This window comes from Pyrus communis, chromosome 7, assembly GCF_041283825.1.
Source record: "Pyrus communis isolate YQ-2024b chromosome 7, ASM4128382v1, whole genome shotgun sequence".
NCBI classification, from domain to species: domain Eukaryota; kingdom Viridiplantae; phylum Streptophyta; class Magnoliopsida; order Rosales; family Rosaceae; genus Pyrus; species Pyrus communis.
This window is the reverse complement of record NC_142571.1, coordinates 20,546,337-20,571,731: the sequence shown is the minus strand read 5'-3', so window position 1 is coordinate 20,571,731 and position 25,395 is coordinate 20,546,337. Positions and strand designations below refer to the sequence as shown.

General features: G+C 41.9%; 1 protein-coding gene across 1 annotated transcript; it reads left to right on the top strand.

Moving 5' to 3' along the window:
• The first annotated feature begins 417 nt into the window (after positions 1–417).
• LOC137733373 (LOB domain-containing protein 11-like) lies at positions 418–1,496 on the top strand. Its single transcript, XM_068472526.2, has 2 exons — positions 418–697; positions 877–1,496. Exons 1-2 carry the CDS (start codon positions 515–517, stop codon positions 1,210–1,212), a joined length of 519 nt encoding a protein of 172 aa, XP_068328627.2. The 5' UTR covers positions 418–514; the 3' UTR covers positions 1,213–1,496.
• The last annotated feature ends 23,899 nt before the right edge of the window (positions 1,497–25,395 follow it).

The following is a 25,395-nucleotide window of genomic DNA, read 5'->3' as shown; positions in this document are numbered from 1 at the left end:
GTATTTGGCGTGCTTCCAGAACTTAATTAAAAAAAATCTGGTAGGAAAACCGGTTAGAAAAAAAATAAATAAATAAAATAAAAAAGTTGAGTATTACCAAACATGACTTTTCTTAATGAAATTAAAAAATAGAGAAATGATAATCACAAACTATTTTTCTCCCTCTACTTGCCCTTGTTTAATCATCTTCGTTGCTTTAATTTGATCTATTTAACTGTACGATCAGAAATAAAGAGAGATATGTAGAAAATGAAAAATAGTGTGTGATTATCATTTTCCGACAAGTAACGTATGGGTTCACTGTTAGGTCCACTGTCCCAACAGTGAGGTATCACAATTTTCAACCATGATTAGCTTAAACTGTCTTCATGTAACCTTTGAATTTTTGCACCCAACAAACAACCTGTTACGTTCCTGTCAATATCTTGTTGAACTGTTAAGCTCTCTTCTCTCTATATATACACAAACTGGGACAGCTTCAAATGAACATACAGATCGATTGAACTACCGAAAAATGGACGCCCGAATAACGCCAATGCACGCTAGGGTTCATCAACCGTGTGCAGCCTGCCGGATGCTACGCCGAAGATGTGACATCAACTGCTCACTTGCACCATATTTCCCAATTGAGGAGATTGACAAGTTTGCTGGTGTCCATAGAGTTTTTGGTGCTAGCAATGTCATCAAAATGATTCAGGTCAGTAGAGCTTGCTCATGTACTTTTATGGTATCTAATTATGATTATCTGCATTTGGTCTAGTAGCACCGAGTCTCTACTTTCTTTGGTCGAGGAAGCTCAAATTTCATGGACGACAATTGTTTGCACGAACTAAATAGTCAAAAGATGTGTTCATTTTTTAATCTTTTTTGTGATAGATGGTGGAAGAGACAAGAAGGGAAGATGCAGTAAAATCTATAGTTTACGAAGCAACAGCAAGAATTAGAGACCCCGTCTATGGCAGCACTGCAGCTATTTTTCATTTGCAGAAGATGATTGAAGAACTCAGATCCCAATTGGAAACAATAAAATCTCAAGTCTTGGAGTTGCAACAACACAGAGACGAGTTGCAGGGCATTCTTATGAACAATGTTCATTCCCTTGATTTGTTCTCCGACATGCATGACCCAATGTTTGGTGAAAGTTCCAAAGTGCAAGAGGATACTGTATGGGATTTAGAGCCCAGGGATGAACGGCGGCAAGAGCGCATATGAACTGACAAACTTGATTGATAGCATAGAAAATGTCTGGTGTAGTGAAAATCAGGTACTAAGGGGCGTCGACAATAGAGAAGTTTGTGAAATATATATGTATATGCAATTATGCCTGTATAATATGTAAAGCCCTTTATTTTTATGTACAACCAATAATGTGGAAAGGAGAACCAATTTTAGAACTTTGATTGCAAGGAAAATTGAACTCAAGACTTCTTGTTCGGGAAATTGAGTGCTTAACAAGAACAGTAGTATTCAATGGGATTCCATTTTCTTGGTGTTAACCAATTTGTTGACTAAAAACAGCTTGTTGATATTGGTTCTATTGGAAAAGAACGTACAAACATGAGACTGAAAACTGCATTTGCCTAACAATATGCCAATCTGTTAAGTTGATGGCTTTTCCAACACATTTTCAAAGTAAGATGGGCATGGAAGACTGGAAATACACTTTGGTACTCAAATTTCCAATCAAAGTCCTCAAAGGAGCAAATGAGGAACATGGATTGAATCAAAGAAAAAGTAATTTCTAGAGGTAAACTAATTAAATCCTTGGTATATACAAAAATAAAACCTCGTATGAAGTTTTAGAGCTTAGGGTTTAGAGTAAGCTAATCAGTAATTGGAAAACTTCAAGAAAAAATGACATGATTCAACCTTACCCATTTGAATGTAATGGGTAACAACGTTAGTATGAACGCTATTGTCATGCTTAACCTATGCAAATCGAATGAAAAGTGATGCTTTCAGCGAAAGTAACGTTTTCTTTTTAATTTTATGAATGAATATTTGAATTTGATACATTTTTCAATATACTTTAAGTTGGATTCGAATTGGACACGAAGGCCATTTTAGTAATTTTGCTTGGTTGAAATGTTGTTGCAAATTGCAGATTTTCAACTGTCGTTTTTGCTTGCATGACATCGTTACTTTCACGCCACAATCAACGTTTGCTCTCTTCCTTCTTCCCTTTTCTTTCTATTTTCACTCGCCCACTCGTTCATCGAACCCCAAAAACCCAATGCCGGACTTAGACACACCTTCCGCCTCCCCAACCCCTACCACCACCATGGACCTTACCCACCACCTCCCTCTCAAATCCTCAAATCTGACCCGATGCCTCCCGCCCCGACCCTATCCGACCCACTGGGATCTACCATCGACTAGCTCCCGGACTTTCTGGACCGGGTCACCTATGGAGCCTCCTCCCTACTAGTAATCTCCTAATTCCCCTCCCCACTCTCCGACACTGAAACCCTCATCGGACCCATTTTTCGGTCGGTATTCGAGCTTTCTGGCGATCTCTCATCGGCAATCGAAGCTGTCTCTTAGTCCCCGGCCACGCACTCGATCAACGAGCTTGCTGCCGCAGTTGAGAATTGTGTTTGGGTTTTCTCTTATGACTCAACGACGTCTAAAGGTGCGTGATGGTTGAAGGTTGTTTTAGTGTTTGGTTATTGAGAAAATGAACTGAAAGTTAACATTGTTAAGATTTTTGTTCGAGGCAAAGGATTTCCCCTCTACCACAGCTCCCTTGGGGTGTTGGCACTTGGTGTTGGTTGTTGGTCAAGTTCTCACTGCCTGGTGTGCTGCAAGAAGAGTTTGAAGTTAGTTTTGAAAGGTGTCTTTGTGGGGACTTAGGTGTAGGCCTTAGGCTCATAATCAAAACTAACAGGGATCTTGGCGTGCCACTGTTATCTCAGTATACCAGATGTTAGATAGATGTGATTTAAGTCAACTACTTATGCCCCAAGTTACTTAGACTTCTTGTTATCAAAGGATTGTCCCGAATAGATTAAGTCCGCATTAAGTTCTTTTTCTTGCCTTATAAACAAGGACTTTTAGTTCATAATCTTGTATATCCAAAAAAAAAGGAGTCCAGAGCCCTTCAAACCATTTCTTTAAACACAATTTGTTCTTAATGAAGATAGGCTTATCAAGTTAACCATCTTCAAATGTAAATGGGACATTTAGTTAGAAAACAATTGGAAATAACTTGAATATATGCTGAAAAGTACATTTAAGCGACATATTTACTAATTTAAAGGACGAACAAAGAGACTCGGGCAAGATTTCACCCTGTCGAGCAAGGTTGAACTTCTTGCAACCACTTCTCTGTGAGTTTACAAAGGTTGTAAGCTAAAAGGGATGTATGGTAAACAGGTTTTACATGAGGAAATCAATACTACAACACTAAACGAAGGTAGCAGAGCTTTTACGCTAGACAAAAGATAGTTTTTCTAAGGGAACTATTACTAAAAGGATTAAATCTGGGCGAGTTTCGACTTTTCTGGGTGCGAATCTGACTTGAGAGCAGATTTTGTATGTTGTTTGTTTGATTAGTTGAGTGTCCTTATCTTTGTTGTCTCTTTCTCCTTTTATAGGTAGTTTGGCCCAACTGTCTTGGTTTTGTTCTTGGTCGAAAGTCCTCAAAGGTAGTGAGTCATCTTGTAATTACTTGTAATGCCACTAGAAAGTGCTTTTTGGCTAATAGTGAATTCGTATCTGTCATTTGTCACTTAGTTCATAGGTACATGGCCTACACCTTAACTAAGAAGACTTCAGCTTGAATCAGGCTTCATGGCTGGGCTTCGAGCAAGTTCGACTTGTTTTGGCGCCTTTGGGCTTCCCCAAATACTTAAGCCTAATGTTTAAATATTAACCCAATCAGTGCCCGCTTTAATCATTGTTAAGTCTGCCAATCGAGACATTAATAAGGATTAAACACCAGCCACACGCTTTACCTCGGGACTTGCACCATTTAAACAGCCTTTTTTTTAATAAACATTTGCACTAACCCACGATTTGCAATGTTAACTAACTACCTACTATATAACTTCCATTTAAACCTCTCGGCCAAATACCTTTAGCAATTCTTATTCTTCGAGCTTTCAAAATTCCCAGATTTTCCAGAATTCTCCTGCCTTCGCAGCTTTTCTTTGCTTTCTACTCTCGATTTTTCTCAATCCATACCCAAAACTAACTATGGCACCCAAAAGTCGTCTTGCATGTGAGTCTGGTGAAGGGATTAACACTATGCGTCGCAAACTCAACGACCTTTATCGTTCTCGAGCAAGCCTGCACTTCTCAATTTTCTTCGAGGAATGTGGTGTCCATTCTCTAAGACCAACCTGAACAGCCTGAGTGCCGATTGCAATGGAGACCAACATACCCTCAGCCAACTGGTTCACTCCCAATCCTTACTCTGCCGAGTTTGGTATCTCGGCTTCCAAATTGTCCAATCATCGTAGAGGTTTCCCACTAATGAAGGATGAGGCTTAGTCACAATAGGTAGATGAGCTCGAGCCCATCTAGAAGAAAAAGTGGATGAACAATGGCTTCTACGAGCTTATTATGCTTTATAAGGTCACGGTGATAGCCAAGCCCGAGCTCCTGACCACAACTTTTCTCTTTTGGAACAATGGATCAACATATTCAACTTTCAAATGGGTCTCATGTCCCAACTATCCTGGATATGGCTTAAGTCTTCGGGCTAAGGCCCTCGGGCCGGTGCGTGGACTTCACCCACGACTGGTCTTTGTTTTCTTGCCTGACCATTGAAGCCTCGGGTGCCTCTGAGTCCATCACCCACCTGGAGTATACTCCCTCAAACTTCAAAAACTATGGGACATCCTTCGCGGGTTTCATTCCCTTCGCAAAGAAAACATTCAGCCTACCCTCCTCTACTACAAACAGAGACTAGGAGCATATGTATTTCCTCTTGTACTGGCTCAACAAGCACATGTTTCCTAACAATTCCAAATGAGTGAAATTGGAGTGGATCCCCTTGGTAGATGCCCTCTATTTCTTCGATGATGTGGCCACGGGGTATTTCCTCATTGCACATCTCTACCACCTTCTGTTAAGGTTCTAAAAGACGCTAGCCGCTAGTCGGGCAGCGAGCTAGGGCCTAGCGCCTAGGCGGTTAAGCGGGGCCTAGGCGGGCACCTAAGCGGACTAGGCAGATATAAGTAAATCTATTATATTTCGTGTAAATAAATGTCTATTTATACTTAAAATATGTATAATTTCATTATAAACTACAAAATAGAATCACATATGTATTAGGAAGTATTGGAACATAATGAAAATGTGGGGAACATGCACATAATGTGTATCCCTTACAATTTATTGAAAAATAAATAAAATGCAAAATGAAAGTTATCTATTTTTTGTCTAAGCGAGTCGCAACCTAGGCAATCTAGGCGAAGGCCTCAGTAAGTCTAGGTGCCCTTTCTTAATTTTCAAATGCCTAAGCATTAATTGAGGCAGTAGCCAACCGCCTAACGCCTACACGGGGATTTTTAGAACAGTGCCTTCTGTATGGAATGACTAAAGGCGAACCTTTTAAGACCAATCTCAAGGGCCAACCTGGATGGTCCAATTGTGGCTTCAGTGGTGCTTCCCAGAGTTCTGGGCACCCAACATGGAGTTCCTCGGATGAGTGACTCCAGCTCACATCTTGGTCGAGGCGTCCCTTACCAACCACTCCATTCTCACTTGTATTTCTTCAGAGTTTGTTGAACTCGGGCAGACTCGGAGTGGGCTGCCTCCGTGCTGCGAAGATATCTATGGTTTTTGGACCAGATCTTCCAAGATACCTTTGGGGAAGATGCCAATAACTTATGCAATGAGAAGTTCATAAGCTGCATCCAACAATGGAACCTTGCTTGGGGAGTGCAAAGCGACCACACAGGCTATGAACGCGGGCTAGAAGTTTACTACCCAAACTTCTACGGTAGGCAGCTAGGCTCTAGGCAAGCAATCCTAGTGCCATTCTTTGATTCCATGCACTGTGGAACTTCCTACCTGATTCGTTCCCTTTCGGAGGTGGCGTTTCGGGTGGCTCGGCATAGTCTGGAGATGATAAGCAAAATCACCCCTAAGCCCGTGGCGTGGTGGAAGGCCAAGTGGTTGAAGAAATATGAAAAGGACATCAAAGAGGCCCATGATCGCCTTTTTGGGCAGCTTTTCTTTAATTCCTACCTGAAGAAGGAAGAGCTTGAAAACTAGAAGGATGAGATCTATCAGAAGAACCAGCTTCTTCTAATAGGTATATCTCATTGACTTCTTCTTCTTTTTTACTCTCTTTATGATATTTTTGTAATTAATAACTAATCATCTTTCATTTTGATCTTTGCAGCCTAAGGCAACACTAAGGAAGTGGATGTCGGGCTAGATGAAGAAGTTGTTGACGCACTTGTCCTCCAAGAGGTTACAGCTGATGCAGCGAGGCAAGAGGTTGGGTGCAGCCATAATGCTGGAGACATTAGAGACATCTCCGAGCTATTTGGGGTTTCCGAAGACGAGGTTGAGCCTGAAGTGTAGACTCTGGCACATTGGCGTGGTGGAGTCCTCCGAGTCCGAGCCCGAAGAACGGCCTCAGCCCCACCTAGCTCTACCTGGCCTGAAGGAAACTCTCACAAGAAGACCAAAGCTCAAACCTCTAAGGCTTCCAAATCCTCCCCTGCCCCTCAAGTTGAAACGGGCAGGAAGAAAGAAAAAACCTCCAGTAAGTGATCTCAGCTTTAATCTTCTTTTCTTAGCTGCAGTTTCAATTTATCTTGAGGCACGAACTAACACCTCATTCTTTCTTATAACTAGGGCCTCCAGCAACCAAGAGGCATGCCCCTACTCCAAAAGAGCTGCAATAGGGCGCTGAAGTCTGGCCAAAGGATCAGGCAGTCCTTGATACCATTCTCGATAAGTTGAAGGTATAATTCTCATTCTTTAAGCCCTTAACATTCTTGAAACTTGCTTTCTCAATACTTGCACTGACTCTTTACTTGTTTTCTTGAAATATGACACTAAAGGCGAATGGACCACCTAGCTCGAGACTTCTTTTTTTCCATCCCGAGCAGCGTAACTCTCCCTTTCTCGGGCCAAGCCCTCCAAGGTATAATTTTATTTTACTTTTGGTCACATTTGTGATCTTCCACATTTTGAAGCTAATGACCAACTTCGTTCTTTTCTGGGCAAAGGTTGGGGCCTCTGCACCTGCAATCGGGCAAAGCTCAACCCCTACTCTTTCAACTCTTTCTCTAGCAGTGGTGGTGACTCCCACCACCTAATTTAATCCAAAGACTAAAGAGATGCTGCACTACGTCGACGACGATAACAACTCAGTAGGTACCATTTCCTTAATCTTTTTTTAATTATAAGTCATCTCTTAAATTGCACTTATAATTTGTTTTGCCTTTTTAGTCTTCTCCAGTGCATGAGGAAATCAAACAGTCGTCTACAACCTTTGGGGAGCCAATAGTCCCTAAGATCGCCATGGTCTCAGAAATGACTAGTCCAAGGGCTTCTAAGGCTACTTCTCGGGCCAGCCGGCCCGCTTCTCCTAGGGCAAACGTGGTGACAAAAGTGCCTTCTCCACCAGTCCAAGCTTCATCGTAAGTATATAAGTATTCTTACTTTTGTTCTCATTTTATCTTAATCATGACTTAAATCCTTAACTCGATTCCTCCTTAGTTTGCAACAGGCTTCTGGCGATGGCTCAGGCCAATCTCATCGGCCCGTGGCTCACAAAGCAACTATTCCTCAGCCTTCCAAGGCTTCTGGGATCACCGAGATTCCCATCCCTCGACTGAAGAAAACAAATGCTGCTGGTGCCTCCTTCACTTCTAGGTATTCTCCTTACATCTTTAGTGAAGCTGCCTCTGGGGGTGCTGAAGTGATGCCCTCACTCATTGCCCAAACTTGTCAGAAATTTCAGGCAAATCAAGACTAAGCTGAGGTTCCCAAAGCACCCCTCTGAGCCTCAAAATCTCCAAGATCAACGCTGGATCTTCAGTGCGCGGGTGCAAAGGGATTTTAATGCCTCCTGCAGCCTCAAATGACTCCAAGATGCTAAGAAGGCCTTGATTGAGCTGTACAAGGATCAACAAGTGTCAAAGGTTCAGTTTGAGTCATTCCTCAACTTCTTTGAGAATCTGAGAGCTCTGAGGGATCAGCACCAACAGGCAGAGTGGGCATCTAACAGAGTCAAGTGTTACAAAGAGAAGCATTCCAGAACTTTAGCTTATCTGTAGCAGCTGGTGGAAGAGGGCTCGGCCATGGAAGACCGTGTCATGGTGGCCGAGCAGATGACCCTTTCAAGCCAACTTTACAAGAAAATTGAAGAACTGAAGAAGGTGAACCAAGAAGTAGAATACTCTAAAGCCCAACTAGCCAACAGCAACATGTAATTAGAAGAACCTGGCAGGATTTTTACAATTATGCAAACATATCATTCTAGAATAGCTACATTGGCAAAATATGTAAAGTTGTTAGGCTAGGGTTCTTGTAACTTCCTCTCTTAATGAAATGAACTGACTTCCTTCTTTACTTTAACTTGCTTTATTTTACTTTGAAACTTAACTGTGGCAAATGCATAAACTAACTACAATCCTTCTCAAAATGTTTGGACTTCTTCGATATAACAATCTCTAATATTCCACAAAGTTGGTTGATACTTCTTAAAAAACTTAGCATTAACTAGATACCTTTGCAAGTTTCCTTTTAAATCTGCTAAGTAGTAGCCTCCTCAATTTAACACCCTGTTGATGGTGAAAGTTCATTCCCAAGTGTGACTCGATTTCCCAAAGCCTCTAACTTGAGCTCCCAAGGGTAGAATTGCCTTCCACACCAACTTTCCTTCCTTTAAGGTTTTCAGCTTCACTTTATTGCTATAGGCTCAGGCAACAACTTTCTTCCCTTCTTGGATTTTGTTCAAGGCAATTATCAGTGCTTCATATTCTACTCGATTGTTGGTGGTATTTTGATAATCTAGAAGGAACGAATAACAATGGTGAACTCCCTTGGGATCAAAAATGACAATCCCAGCTCCAGTAGCATGTTGGGTGCAAGATCCATTAAAATATAACCTCCAATGAGTGATCCATAGGCTGGTTATTCTTCTTATCTTTTTCTAGATCCATCTTTCCTTACCCGAGTGATCTTTACTTGGTAAGATCCAAAGACTGGCCACCTCCAAAGTTCTTGGGATATTAACAAGTTCATCTTGTAATTCTTGGTGCTCGGCTAAGAAGTCTGCAATTGCCTGCCCTTTTATTGCTATTTGAGGCGCATATTGAAGACTAAACTCTGAAAGTGCTAGAATCCACTTTCCAATTCTCCAAGTTAGCATTGATTTTGACAACATATACTTGATCACATCAGTTTTGGCAATGATATGGATGTGGCAAGGCAACATGTAATGTTTTAACTTGTAGGCAGTAAAGTATAGAGCCAAACATAGCTTCTTATCTGGGGTGTATCTTGTTTCTACCTCAGTAAGGATCCTACTGAGGTAATATATTGCTTGCTCATTTCCTCCTTCATTGTTTTGAACTAGCAAGCTTTCTATTAACTTCTCAGATGCGGAAATATAGAACTTTAAAGGTTTCCCTTTATAAGAGAGCATGAGCATTGGTAGAGAGGCTAGGCAGGCCTTCACTCTATCAAAAGCCTCTTGGTGTTGTGGGCCCTACTCAAACTCTTCTTGATTCTTCAGTCTTAGTAAAGGAGTCAACGGTTGAATCTTACCCGCCAAGTTAGCAATAAATCTCCTGAAGAAGTTGATATTCCCCAATAGCCTTTGTAATTGTAATTTTTTGGTGGGATAAAGTGTTGACCCTAAAAACTACCAAGCCTACGTGATGCGCAGGCCAAGTAATTAATAAGCTAACTACATCATTCGGTTGCGTGCAGGGCGTGCCAACTTGTAGGCCGAGCTTGGCTAGGGAGTAAAATGTGTTGATGTTGCGTTGAGCATGCGGCTGACTTCTTGATCTTGTGATTGCGATCGAGAAAGGAACACATCTCAGCCTTTGAGTTCTAGAGCCTGAAGACAAGGCTGCTAGTCTTACGAAGTTCGCAGATCGTCAGCATCAGGTTCGGTCATGGTGATTATACTCGTAAGAGTTTAAGCACGTTGAATTGGCACTAAACTATATGGACACAAGTACTCAAAAGAGATGTATGTTTTGATGGTGAATGTCGTTCGGCCATCAGAATGCCGAACTTTAAAACTTACTTGTGAATATCTAATCATAAATAACTTGGCATTCAATGTACTGAGCCCAATAACTTGTAACACCTCACTTCGCCGAGAAGGCTAATGAGATGACCTTTACCAATAAACACTTGAAAATCCTTGCCGACCGAGACTTGGATAGGTAATCAGTCGGCCTTGACATAGTGCTGTTTATCCAAACTGAAAGTGCTTTGTGGTCAGCTGATTCTATGGCAATAATGCTATTTATCTAAACTGAAGATATTCGTCGGTTGCCTTCATAGTGTTGTTTATCCAAAATGAAGATGTGTTGGCGAAAAATAAAAATAAAAATCTCAAGGTTGTTGAGAGGTTTCACGTAGAACGAAAGTTTGCGCAGGGCAGTTTGTGTGTTGAATTGGAGAAGGCTTCGAATGATGCACTCCCCTCTATATATAGCAACGAACCTACTTCTGGCCAAACCAGAGATGTATCCGAACTAAACCTCCCAAATCTAATCTAATTAGGATTTGGCCAATCCTAGTTTCAATATATCTCTGAACCAAGCTCTATAATGAATCAGGTTCATTCCCGAATTCGCAACGCCTTTAGCTTTGAGACTTCTTATTATGCCAAGACTCGACTACTTCACTTTTATCCGAAATAATCCTCCTCGTAGTAAGATTTGGCCAACCTCGACAAGGCCGGCCCATGACAAGATTCTAAATAAGCATTATCGGGCCAAGAATATTTCTGACCTCGGCCCAAAATAACATTTTGGGTCCAAACATTGCCCTCTTACTTCTGAGATCTTCAACCTAAAACTCCTGGCTGAGCATTGACCTTGAAGAAGTGAACAAATCTTTCAGCATATCCCTAAAACACCTTGAAAGTCCCAACCACTTAGACACATTTATGAGGCATGACTGCATAATCTCAAACTCATCAAACTTCCTACCATGCATCATCTCCTTGGCATGTTTATCGTCAATGATGACATTTGATACTAAAACGCCCCCTCATAACTAGACTTTCTTCCATACGTCATCATTGCAACCTTGATCCACCAGTTTTTTAGCCTTTTTGAGACCTATAGACACTAAGGCGTCTTTTCACCATTAAATTCGATGTCACATGCCATCGTGTCATCTCGATCCGTGAATTTTTCGGTCCTTTCACCTGGATTCTTTGAATATCCATCATGATTTCCAAATCCTCTGGTCGATTTCATCCCCAATTAAAATAAAATTGTTGATCTTCCTCCAAAAATGGCTATAAATACCCCACTCTCCTTCATTCAAACTTTACGCTTTCAAAATTTTTGAATCTTTCTTGCCACTTGCTCTCACAACCCAGAAGATTTCAAAACCCAGAAAACTTCGACAGTCCTAGAAAATTCCTCAAATCTTCAACAATGGCCTCCAACACCTTTATTACCAAACTTTCTGAGAAGTGCGCCAAATGCAATGACTTCATCGATCGAAATACTATCCAAACCCTACGGTTTGAAGGCGACTCAGATGACACCCATCAAATCTTGGGATCGCTTTTCAAGGACGTTGTCCCAAAAATCATTACCGAAATGCTCAAGACCCACTTCTTAAAACCTTTACTCCAAGGGTATGATTGGTCGAAGTGGGATTCAGCCAGGCCTCAAGGAGCCTTGCCTTCGACCACTATAGCCTAGGCAGCTTGGGTCGAACGAATGGAATAGTTTTTTAGCATGGAATGGAAAACTCTCGGCATTTATAATGCCATTAAGCTCTCAATTGTTGAAATTGTCATGGACCGAGAGCTTTTCACGGTAGCCTTAAGTTTTTGGTGCTCGGCCACCAACACAATGGCACTCCCTTTCGGCCCCATTGGCCCGACCGTGCTCGACATATCAGCCATCCTTGGCAGTTTTCCATCTGGTCTTCCAGTTGATGTCGTTCTTCCTGGGTATCAATTTGACTTGGACTTTAAATCATTATTCAACGAATGTACCATCGAGGCATTAAAGAAGAACGACCAAGAAGTCCTAAAAGAAGAAGTTCAGAAGCTTCACAAGAACTTCTTCAACTATAACACTCTCATCCAACACTTTGCTAGCCGAGGGAAAGAAGACTTATGAAAGGGGGAACATGAAGCCTTCCTATTTTATTAGTACAACAAATTTATTACTTATACCAAATTAAATAAGTGTTTGATTGAAAACATGCCAGTGGTCGAAGCCCTAGCCAATGGTCATGCCCTAGCTCTTAGCTCGGCCATCCTCACCAAACTCATGCACTGCCTAGCCTAAGCAACCATTTCCAAAATTGAACCGCACCAGAATGACCCACTCTGGGTTTTCCAGCTCTGGTTGCAAGTTTATTTTGCCACCTTGAGGCCAGAAATCCCCAATTTTAAGTCTTCCAAAGCGCTAGGCCTCCAATTAGTTTGTAGACCAATTCCTCCTCACTCGGCTACCTTCAAGGTTGCCATGTGCCTCTACTCACTTTTCAATCTCTTCTAAGTCGAGAACGTCTCTATGGTTCATCAGAAGAGAGTGTAAAGAGGCAGAGCGAGAATTTCAAAAAATGTGCACAAAATTCCGCCTTTAGTCGAACGTCCTTGAAACTCATAGCACCAACACCTTTGCTGATTAGTGGGACGCATACATCCAAGAGTTCGTTGGCACACTGGTCGAGGATGTTGTCATAAAGGTCTTTGGCGACCATCCAAAGAAAGCTCCCGCCCCAAAATCTAAGAAGCAGCCCAAGGTATACGTCCTTTATTTATTTCTATCTCTTGCTCAAAAACTTTCAACCTAACTTAAGTTTATTTTCAGTGAGTTGTCCAACAAAGCGGGCCAACACAGTCGCGACGGTTACAGCCAAAAAGAAGCATGCTCTTGCAAAGAAGGCTGCAACTATTCGAGCTCTCGCGGCCTCTCCTACTTCAATGGCCACCACTATTGTACTAGTCACACCGAGTAAACGGCCTCGCCCAGAGATAGAAGTGGCTGGTAACGTTGCCCCACCCCAAAAACGTATAAAAAAGAAGGCAAAAAAGAGGGAAGCGAGAGATTCTTGTGATCTCAAGTCAAACAATAGGAGCAACTACTCCTAGCGTATCTTTCCCTTCTCATGTTGTCGAGGTCTTGGCAAGAGGACTGCAAAATCCTCCGATGACTCAGACAACTGAAGTTCGCCACACTGTTCCAGCCATGATCTAACTAGTCGTCATTCCATTGGTCGAAGGTCCTATAATTCTGAGGCTGGTTGTTACTCCTGTGTTCGACCCAGTAGCTACCGCTGTGGGGAAAGTGGCCACTCTGGCCGAGAAGAACCCATCCCCAAATCCAAAAAAGAAACCAATAATCGTCGTCAAAGAAGAGGTACAACCATTTTTGCTAGTAATTTTCTATTTAATTGGACCTCTGAACTAATGAACAACCTTTTTCAGTCTAGGAAGATGAGAGCGAAGAAACTTTGTTAGTGAAGTACCCTCAACCGGCCAAGCTGCCACTTATCATACCTCAGCTAGTGATCAAAACGACTGGCCAAGTTAACTCTCCTGCTGCCGAAGCAAACGAGGGGCATGAAGCAGTACCTACTATCGAGACGGAAGCGACGGTAAAGACGCCAATTCATCCCCAAGATCAGAATCTCGGCATTCCTCCATATGAGGGTACTTCGGCCTTCGTAAGAACCTCCATTATCCCTTTATTAACTTCCTGCTTTTGAATTCTAAACCAAAAAATATTAAATGTCAGGTGCCCAATTACTCGTTTAATCGAAAATTCTATGCGCAAAAGGGTGTTATCTATATTTCCTGGCCAACTTAGTGGCCGTGGAACGTAGATAACCTTCATCGGCCGCGTGAATTGAGAAGCAGTCTTAAACACTGGGCTTGGCGATTAAGCTCTCTAGGTTCGAGCAATGAACCAAATGACATGGCCGAAGTCTCCTCTCAGCAAGTATAAAACAAATTCTCTTTCCTATTTTCTTTATGATTTTCCTTTTTGTTCTAAAATTTTTTCATGTACAGCCTTCATGGGAAGTCGAGCTCGACGCTCTCCTCTCGAGTACTTCTGGAGTAGCTAGGCCATCTTCCGCGTCGGTCGAGCCTTCCACGACCACGGTCGAATCCAATGCCTTCGCCAAGTTGCAAGAACTCCTATCCCTTTCGGCCTCACAAGTCCTTCAAAGTAAAGGCTTCGACTCTGTAAGAGAGTGCCTAAATGATCTTGCAACCAATGGCTTGCTGAGCACCGAAAGGGTCATCCATTTATCCAATATCCTGGAACAGACCTTGCAGTACTTTACTACCTTTGAAAAATCTCTCTGGGCTAACAATGACCTAAAGGCTGCAAAGATCCCTCATGAAGCCAGTCAACTGGAGGTTGAGGCCATAAAAGTAAAGAAAATGCAACTAGCCAGCCTTGATCATCAAATTGCCGAACTTCAACGTCAAACTGCCAAGCTTCAACGACAAAGGTCGGTTGTCACTTCAGAACTCGAAAAGGATTTTGAAGCGAATAGGGTTCGACTAACAGACTTCGCGGCTGGTGCAAAGTAGATACAGCAACTTCAGCTTGATAAAAGAACAAGGCAAGGCGAAGTCATAATGGGCAAAGTAAAATGGTTGGAACTGAAGGTCGCTCTTGAAGCCTTCCTTCCTTCGACCCCTTAGGATTTTGGCTTTAGGAATCCTTTGTAACTTCACTTGTATGTCCTTTTGCAAAATTAATGAAATGAACTTTTTATTCTTGCATCTCCCAAGTGACTGGATAGTATTTCTTTAAAAATTTCCCTTTGATTGGTAGTGTATGAATTAGATAGGTTCGGTCTTTAAGTTGGTATGCCCCATTACCAAGAACTTTACGGACGATGAACAGTCATTCCCAATTCAGTGACCATTTTCCGAATCTAGGATCTTTGATTCCGACGGGCAACACGGTTTGCCAAACTAACTCTCATTCGCCGAACATTTTTTGTCTGACTTGTTGATTATAGGCTCGTTCGATGATTTTTTTTTGTACTACTAATAAATTGTAAGCATCAAGCCGAGCTTCCTCTAAATCCTCTAACTTTTGCCTCACGGCCTGATTATATTCAGCACTGAATAAAATACTTTGCTCAATTACTCGCAACAAGTTTATACTCAGCTTGACTGGTAACATCGTGTCGTGCCCATTTGTCAATGCATATGGGGTTGTCCTAGTTACTTATCAGAGTGAGGTCCGATATGCCCATAAAGCCTCGTTTAACGTCAAATGCCACATATCAGGTTTTTCTTTTATCATTTTTTCAAGAATATCGATCAGAACTTTATTACTTGCTTCGGCTTGTCCATTTGCTTGTGGGTAATACGGCGTAGATTGTTCGAGTTGGATTTTCAAGTTTGTCGTATATTCTTTGAACCTTTCAGCTATGAAGATCGTGTCGTTGTCAGTTATGATCATTTCTGGTACGCCGAATCTGGTCACTATGTTTTTTTCTACAAAATTGAAAACTTCCTTGGATGTCAATTCGGCGTATGATTTTGCTTCGACCCACTTAGTGAAGTAATTTGTTGCCACAAGTATCCATGAATGTTTTCTTACTCCAGAAGATAGTGTAATTTTACCGATTACATCCATCGCCCATCCTCTGAACAGCCACAGTTTGGGGATCGAGTGGAGTAATTCGGTTAGGACTCTCTGTATAGGCCTATGAATTTGACATTGTACAGATCCCCTTGCAGACTTGATACAATCCTTCAATATACTCAGCCAGAAATAATTGTGTCAGCGAAGCATCCAATGCATCTTACGTCCAGATTGATGAGCCTCGTAAATTCCTTCGTGCACTTGTGTAATTGCTTGGGTAGCCTCCTACGGGCCGAGGCATAGTAACAATAAACCATCCTCACCTTTTCGATACAACTCATTATGGTATGACATGTAGTTTAGGGCATGAACCTATATCGCATAATCGACCTTCTTCAATCGTCTGGTAATGTTTGGATAGTTCAAACATCTACAAAAACCTTTCATTCTAACAACGAAGGTAGGGGCCTGACTCGTGTACGGATCATATGGTCGTGTTGGAGAACTTATTGATTAGCCAAGGCTAGGTGTGATCGTCGTACTACAGGTACCGCCCAGCCTAGCTCGCCCCTCAGGAGTTGTGCTCGGGAGGCTATTTGAGCCAGTTTATTTGCGTCGATGTTTTGAACGCAGGAGATATGCTTGAACGTGATACCATCGAACGACTCCGCAAAATAGTTGGCAACCATGTGATAGAGCGCTAGAGTACAATTTATGCAACGAAAAGTTCCATTGAGTTGGTTAATTACAAGTTTCGAATCGCCGAGGATGAGTACGCGGGCTACCCTCAAGTCATGAAGGACGCTGAGGCTGATGATAAAAGCTTCATATTCAGCCTGATTATTTGTACAGTCAAAATCAAGCTTGAGAGAAAAATACCAGCATTGTTGATCTAAGGATTGAATGGCGATCCCTATACCGACCGAGGCTAAAGTACTGGAGCCATTAAAATACATCGTCCAATAATTAACACGTGTTTCCACTATACCGATTTCAACGTCGTTGGCCCTGAAACCATATGGAGAATGATGTTGAGCTAAGAAATCGGCCAATGCTTGTCATTTGACGACTTTATGTGACACGTATTGCAAACTAAATTCAGACAGTGCCATTGTCCATTTCCCTATTCGGCCTTTGACCATTGGTCGGGTGAACATATACCAAATAACATCGGTATGGGCGATGACCTGAGTGAGGGAAATGAGCATGTAATGCCGGAGCTTAGACGTAGCAAAAAACAAAGCCAAGCAGAGTTTTTCTACATTGAATAATTGATTTCAGGTGAATTAAGATTCCGACTGAGATAAAAGATGGCATGTTCACGCCCGACATCGTTGTCTTGTGCAAGGAGGCAACCAATAGACTCTTCGGCCGTCTAAATGTAAAGCTTAAGAGGTTTACCACACCGAGGTGGTACAAGGACCGGTGGGGTTGTAAGGGAAACCTTGATTTGCATGAAAGCCACTTGATGTTCTTCGCGCCACTTGAACTTATCCAAATCCTTGAGTTTCAAAAGCGTAAAGAACGCCTTCTTTTTTCCCACTGAGTTAGCCATGAAACAGTGGAGGAAATTTATCTTGCTGAGTAAAGACTGGAGTTGCTTCTTAGTCGTCGGGGGTGGAGCGTTGATAATTGCACGAGCCTTATTTGTGTCCACCTCGATACTATGATGGTGTACAAGAAAACCCAAGTTACCGGCTGATACACCAAAGACGTACTTGGCTGGGTTCATTTTAAGATTATGTTGGCCCATACAAAGGAAAACTTGTTGAAGATCATCTAGATGCGTTCAGCTGCTCTTCGATTTAACTACCACATCGTCAATATATACTTCTATAATTGTACCAATCAGGTCATGAAAAATGGTGTTCATAGTATGTCGATATGTGGCACCAGTATATATAAGGCCAAATAGCATAACTACCCACTCGTAAGTCTTGAGTGCCTCAGGGTAACGAAAGGCAGTTTTGTGAACATCAGCTTCGGCAACAAAGATTTGGTTGTAGCCAGCATGGCCGTCCATGAAGGACAACATTTCATAACTGGCTGCGACGTCAATTAACAAATTTGATATTGGCATCAGATATTCATCTTTGGGGGTTACCAAATTCAAATTACAAAAATCGATGCAAATGCGTAAAACGACGCTTTTCTTTAACGCGGGTACGACATTCGCCAACCATTCGACGTATCAAGCGATTCGAATAAACCCAATTTTTAAAAGTCGAACTAGTTCGTCTTTTATGCCGAGTTGTACTTCGATCAAGAATCGCCGAGGGGGTTGGCGAAAAGGCTTACAAGCAACTTTGATACATAATTTATGCTTGATGAGAATTTGATCTAGACCATGCATCTCATGGTAACTCCAAGAAAAACAATCTTTAAATTCATTTAGTACCTTACAAAGGTCAGTTTTCATGGGTTGAAGTAACAAAGCACTAATAAATAATGGCCGAGGGTCATCAGCCGTTCCAACATTTATTTCCTCTAGTGGGTCATTGACTTGGGGCCGACTGTCTTCAAGCTCGACCGGGGCAGTTTAAACTTTGTCAAAGGAAAGGATGGGGTCATTATCTCATTCGGCGAGAAACTTCACGAGGTTTACGCCTGAATTCGATTATTTGGAAATAGTATACTAATGGGCTAGCGGTCATTCCATGGTAGATGAAACCGCGGCCTGTCGCTCGGCCTGTTTGGTGTTAGACATCGAGCTTAGTGCCGACTCGAGTCTCGCCGAATCCTAGTGTACAGTCTCGGCACCAACCTCAATGGCTTTCTGAATTGAAATCTGCATTGGCCGCCCTTCATCGTTGAAACCGTGCAAGGTGATGTAACCGACGTGGTCACCATAGTAACGTGCATGCATCATGTTAGCTTTGAACGGCTGATTATCGACCGGATGAACCACGACCGATTTGCCGTCCCAAAAAATGAAGACTTGATATAAAGATGATGGAATACAACTTGTTTGGTGAATCATTTCCCGATCGACCAATGCGTTATATTCAGTCTTTGAATCGACTATGAAGAACGCGGTCATGTGATTGCGACTTGCGATTTTTACTTTTAACGAAAGTACCCCCTTGGTCTGGGACTTGTCATCAATGAAATTACTTATGGTGATCCCTGATGGAATAAGTTTGTCGTTAGAGCGGCGTAGTGCCTTCATGATGGAAACGGGCATGATATTGATCGTCGCGCTGCAGTCGACGAAGATTTTGGATATTGGTTGGGACGCGATTGGCTGAAAATTGGCAGACAAGACATGGACCATACTGATTTCCATGTTGTTGAGGACGGAAGAGCCCATCGGGTCATGATCTTCTTCTTCTTCTGGATCCTCTTCTTTAGGATCCTTTTCTTCTGGATTTGCATAGGGAGTATTAGTTTCTCCTTCCTCGGTTATCGCCGGAGTATGTTCTTATGATATGTCTGCAAGAGTTTTCTCGTTCCATTCATCGATCTCGAGTTCATCTGAAATCGGAACTGGGTCCGGGATTTGTGTCGTGACATGAGCTTACTCCTGATACATAATACGGGCATCTCTGGTGTCAAGCTAAGCATCTAATCGTGCAACACGTTCTATTTCATCGATCGTAAGATCGAAAAGGGAGACGGCTGAAAAGACTTCAAAATGGTATCACAAATATCCAATGTCCTCGAGAGAGAAATGAAGCTCGGCTGTATCGATATCAGTATATGGATCGACATCAAAGTCGAGGACTCAAGCCTCGCGTATATGTTGGAACCTAGCTTTTAACCTCGGATCCGAAGTTTTTTGGATGATTCGTTCAGCATCTGGACGAGTTAGAACGAGATCAATAGTATCTTGGTATGCTTTTGGCAAACCGTATAAGTCATTAGCCGAGTGCTTTCTGTGAAACTCTCGCATGCACTCTAAAGCCTCCCCGAGGAACGACGGATGTATATTTCATCTGACTTTGATCAATGGTTTCAGTATGGGTGGAGGAAAAAGCTTGTTCTTGGCTTCTTTCTGGAAGTATTCGAGGCGAGCTTTCATTTCCCGGGGCTAAAGAATGAGTTTGATCCACTTTTTGGATTCCTCAATTGTGGTTTCAAAATCACGATTAATCACATGTTTTCCTTGAAGCAACTCTGCCATAATAGTTGGAGATTGTCATTCATCGTCATTGCTGGGTTTTTCCTTTGGCTGCCACTTGGGGGCCGAAGTTTCCTGGGCTGCTTGTCGGCTGACCATACAATCTATTCTTTGACGCCAACGTTTCTGCGACTTAAACAGCACAGTGTATACACCATTAGGGGAATGATAGGTATACCAACATCGGTCACATGGCTCAGGGGGCCTGAATATGCGCTGGTTCACGGGTGAACTTAAACTACCAGAGCTGCGCACGTAATAATCTTAGTTATAGAACAGCGCGTCAAAATCAAGGCGTTGCCTAGTTAAAGATGGCTTAGTATTTTGCTTTTGGGGACCAAGCCTATTGAAGACCTTATGCATTAGCTTGTTCCAAGCGGTTTTTGGGATGTCACCAATGTTGTGGGCATTTGCGGTATTGTCATCAGCTATGGCTCTTCTTTTGACTCAGCTAAAACGACGTCTACTTTGCAACAACTACATAGGACTGTCGGCTCGTTGGCTTCCTCAACAGTGGAGCTCGACATTGATTCAACAACGGCCGGTCCGATTAAATCTTGAGGTGGCTCGTTTGAGAACAAATCGATTTTTAATCGTGATCGACAATTCTGTTTTGGGACGTGTCGCATTGGAATGAACTCGACCTTCCTTTTTCCTTTATCCCTAGGTAGACAAGCATCTACCATGCTCATCGTCGCTATAGGAGATGGATCAATGTCAAAACCCATTTTCTTTTCTGGAAACTTAAGTTTACCATTGTCGATCTAGCTTTGGATAGCGTCTCAAAAAATGATGGAGTTGTTTGTCGTTTGTTTGCTTGGGTTATGGTATTTGCAATACATTTTTCCCTTCAGTTCTTCAGCCATGGGGATATTATGCCTCGACCAAAGTTTGATAACTTTAGCAAGTAACAATTGATCGAAAATGGCGTCGACCTTAGTAATGTCGAAAGTATAAACTTTTGATTTTTTTACAGTAGATTCTTTAGGGCGAGTGAGTTTTGGCATCTTTGGGATTGGCATGAGCTAACGCCTTGCATATGTATGGTTTGTCGATTACTATCTCGGTTGCGTCTATAATGCCATACTCTTCAGCTTCGACTGACGTTAAACTGACCGTGGGGTTTTTGTAAATTGTTCTTTGGGACGGGGATTTCGAAATCTTCTCCTCTCAGAGTAAATAGTCATATTGCTCGACATGTTGAGCTAGTTCATACATGTCATGGAAGTTTTCCCCCAGGAATTTCTTTTTGTATTCGATATCGAGGTCGTTTAGAGCAATCCTAACAAACTCGACTTCAGGAAGAGGTACTCGGCACCAATTTCTGGTCGATTTAAACCTCGTAAGATATTCCATTGATGATTCGTCAGATGCCTAAGCCATCCTGGCTAAAGAGGACACTGATACATCCATCCCTGGCCAATAGAATCACTCATGCAATTTCTCCACTAATTCCAACCAACTCTGGATAGAGTTGGGTGAAAGAATTGCTCATGAAAATCGCTATTAACATCCCCACATTGAGCAGTGAAATGAGCTATGTGTTCTAATGATGATAAGGATCCTTCTCCGGCAAAAAGGCTGAAGTCCATAATTTTGAAGCCATTAGGATACTCGAATTTCTCCATGAAGGTAGAATATGGATGAATGAATTTTGGAAACTTCGGCCCCTTCTTTAAAGCCGAATCGATCATTTTTTAGACTTCGGTCATATTGATGGATGTTGTTTCCATGCTCTGGTTAGATTGATCCATTTTACTAATTGATCCCCCTCTTTTCTCCAAGTCGATCATTTTAAGCGAGCAAATCCTGGCTAGGCATGTACTGTTGGTAAAGGGTTATTCTTCGGTGGAAATGGTCGGGAATGATCGGCGGGTCCACCTTCGTAGGCTTTACTAACTAATAGTTCGAGCAATCTAGTGTGTGTATCACCATTATTGCATATCACCTCAAGTAAACTGTCTACTTCTCGGTTAACTGTCTGTTCAACCTGCCGGGACTGCTCATCAAGTCGTCTTCGAAGAAACAACTTAGTCGGTGGATCAAAGCCTTCACCACGATCTTCATCATAATATTCCACTATCCCTTCAATGAAAACGCGTTTGGTTTTGTTAGGGATTCTATATTACAAGGTTGTCCACCGAGACAAACTTCATTTTCTCGGTGCAATGACCTTATAGCCTCAAGTGTAGCAAGAGGTTTTTGTGCCTGTGGTAAATTTTGTCCTAGACTCTGGACTGGTAGGTCGATTGTTGATTTTCCCATAACTGCTTTCTTTTTTACTGACCATGTCTTAATTGGCATGAACTTCGTACTTTTAGCATTTGGTTCCATTGGGCGTGCCAAGATGTTAACCCTAAAAACTACCAAGCCTACGTAGCGCGCATACCAAGTAATTAATAAGCTAACAGCATCATTTGGTTGTGTGCGGGGAGTGCCAACTCGTCATTCGAGCTTGGCCAGGGAGTAAAATGTGTTGATGTTGCGTTGAGCGTGCTGCTAACTTCTTGATCTTGCGACTGCAGCCGAGGAAGGAACACTTCTCAGCCTTCGGGCTTTAGAGACTGAAGACAAGGCTGCTAGTCTTGCGAAGTTCAAGGATCGTTGGTGCAGGGTTCGGTCATGGTGATTATATTCGTAAGAGTATAAACACGTTGAACTGGCACCAAACTATATGGACACAAGCACTCAAAAGAGATGTATGTCTTGATGGTGAATGTCGTTCGGCCGTCAGAATGTCGAACTTTAAAACTTACTTGTGAATATCTAATCATGAACAACTCGACGTTCAATGTGTCAAACCCAATAACTTGTAACACCTCACTTCGTCGAGAAGGCTAATGAGATGACCTCTACCAACAAAAACTTGAAAATCTTTGTCGACTGAGACTTTGATAGGTAATCAGTCAGCTTTGATGCAGGGCTGTTTATCTAAACTAAATGTACTCCGCAGTCGGCTAATTTTACGGCAACAGTGCTGTTTATCCAAATTGAAAATGTTCGCTGGTTGCCTTCACAATGCTGTTTATCCAAACTGAAGATGTGTTGGCGGAAAAAGAAAATAAAAATCTCAAGGTTGTTGAAAGGCTTCACGTAGAGCGAGAGTTTGCCCAGGGCAGTTTGTGTGTTGAATTAGAAAAGGCTTCAAATGATGCATTCCCCTCTATATATAGCAGCGAACCTATTCCTGGCCGAACCAGAGATGTATCTGGAGTAAAACTCCCAAATCTAATCTGATTAGGATTTGGCTAATCCTAGTTTCAATAGGTCTCTGAACCAAGCTTTATAATGAATCATATTCATTCTCGAATTCCCAACGTCTTTAGCTTTGAGACTCCTTATTATGTGAAGACTCGACTACTTCACTTTTATCCGAAATAATCCTCCTCGTAGTAGGATTCGGCCAACCTCGACAAGGCCGGTCCATGACAAGATTCTAAATAAGTATTACAAGGCGAGAATATTTCTGATCTCGGCCCAAAATAACATTTTGGGTCCAAACAGAATGTGATTCCATAATAGCCTAAGTTTCTGATCTCGGCCCAAAATAACATTTTGGGTCCAAACAGAATGTGATTCCATAATAGCCTAAGTCTTGATTTTGTCTACCTCCACACCTCTTTGATGAACAAAGAATCCCAAAAAGTTGCCTGATCTAATTCCAAAAGCACATTTCTTTGGATTCATTTTCAATTTATGGGTCCTCATTCTGGTTAAGGCATGTTTGAAGTCTTTAAAGTATTGCTTTTTAGTTTTAGACTTGACCACAATGTCATCAATGTACACCTTCATGCTATGCCCGATTAAATCATGAAAAATGGTATTCATTGCTCTTTGATAGGTTGCACCAGCATTTTTTAGCCCGAATGGCATAATTACGTATTCATATGCTCCTACATGTCCGAGGCATCTAAATGCTGCTTTATGTATATCCTCTTTAGCCATTTTTATTTGATTATAACCAGTATTCCCATCCATAAAAGATAAAACTTTATGTTTTACATCTGCATCTATAGATAGGTCAGCCATTGGCATGGGGTATTCATCTTTAAGTGTGGCTTCATTATTGTTTCTATAGTCAACACAACATCAAACAACATTAGTTACAGCTTTTAATACGGGTACAATGTTGGCCAATCACTCGACATACTTGGCAGGTCTAATAAATCATGCCTTCACCAGCATATCGATATCTTCGTTGACCTTTTCTTATATCTCATTCGACATTCTCCTTGGAGCTTGGTTCATAGGTTTGTATCCTTCCTTAATAGGCATTATGTGCTCTAATAAACTGGGATCTAAACTTGGCATCTCTGTGTAGTGCCACGAAAAGCAGTCTTTAAATTCATGTAAAAGGTCAATTATTCTTGCACGATCTTCGATTTCCAACAAGTTATCGAGTTATATTGGCATTGGATCCTCCTCAGTCCCTAAATTAATAGTTTCTAAGGGGACTTGTACCTCTGGTGCTAGTTTATCAGGCTCTATATACAAAAATTCAATTGACTTTAGACCCTCGAGCACATCCTCTGGCCAGTCCAAGTCATATATACACTCAGCCATGCAAATGGCTGGCTCTACCTCTTCTCCCAAAAACTCTTCTTCTTCTTTGTTTTTGGCACTTAAAGCGTCTATTTCCCATTTTGCTTCCTCCTTGATTAAGCTCTCTTACTTCTTTTCTCTTTCTTCCATATACCAACTGTGTTTTGATTAAAGGCATAACTGCAACTACTTAGTCCTTCCTCATTTGCTCTGATATCATTGGTGTTGGGGAGTTAGGATAATATAGGGCAATGTCTCATTCCTCCTTGGTCATTCATCACTACTTTTTTGTCTTTAACTAGCTGGACCAAACCCTTCACCATTAAAGGTTTGAAGGGAGTGATCATCTCTGCTACACACATCTATATTCCCTCTCCTTCATTGTTGTCATTTTCTACTGGCCCTGAGCCCTCAAACTCCAACTGGTGAATTACTGCTTTGTTCTTGTAGAAATGAGGCACCTTAGATGAGTGTTTCCCTTGCTGCTCTTCTGTTAACAGCTTCTCATACTTTATAGTAGCCATTACCAAATCTTGCAGCTTACTGAACTAAACATCATAGAACTTTTTCCTCAATGCAATCTTAGGGCTTTCTAAGCAATAGATATAAGTCGAGCATGGTTGATAGGGAACTGGCACCTCATCCATATCTTCCTCATCATGAAGTCTTCAGTCAACTCATGTTCATATTGTTTGACCTCCACTAGATCTTTGATAATCATCTCGGGCTCCACCCTATAAAAATGCTCGTGGAAAACCATCTCCATTTGCCCCCAGTTGGCAATGGAATTGAAGGGTAACAGAGAATACATTGAGATGCTAAATCAACCAACGAATTTCCAAACAACCTTAACTTATAATTAGGGTTATCTTTAAATGCCACACAGTAGTTAGAGAACCTGAAGATGTGATCTTTAGAGGACACATTGCAGTCTTCCCCACTAAAAGTTAGGCATCTTGAAATTCAAGGGAAAGGGATTATGCTCAT

What these genes read in the sequence shown, in the direction of transcription:
- LOC137733373 (XM_068472526.2), top strand. Translation starts at nt 515, where the DNA reads ATGGACGCCCGAATAACGCCAATGCACGCTAGGGTTCATCAACCGTGT. An exon ending in ATGTCATCAAAATGATTCAG is followed by an intron (nt 698 to 876) that starts GTCAGTAGAGCT and finishes TTTTTGTGATAG; the next exon opens with ATGGTGGAAGAGACAAGAAG.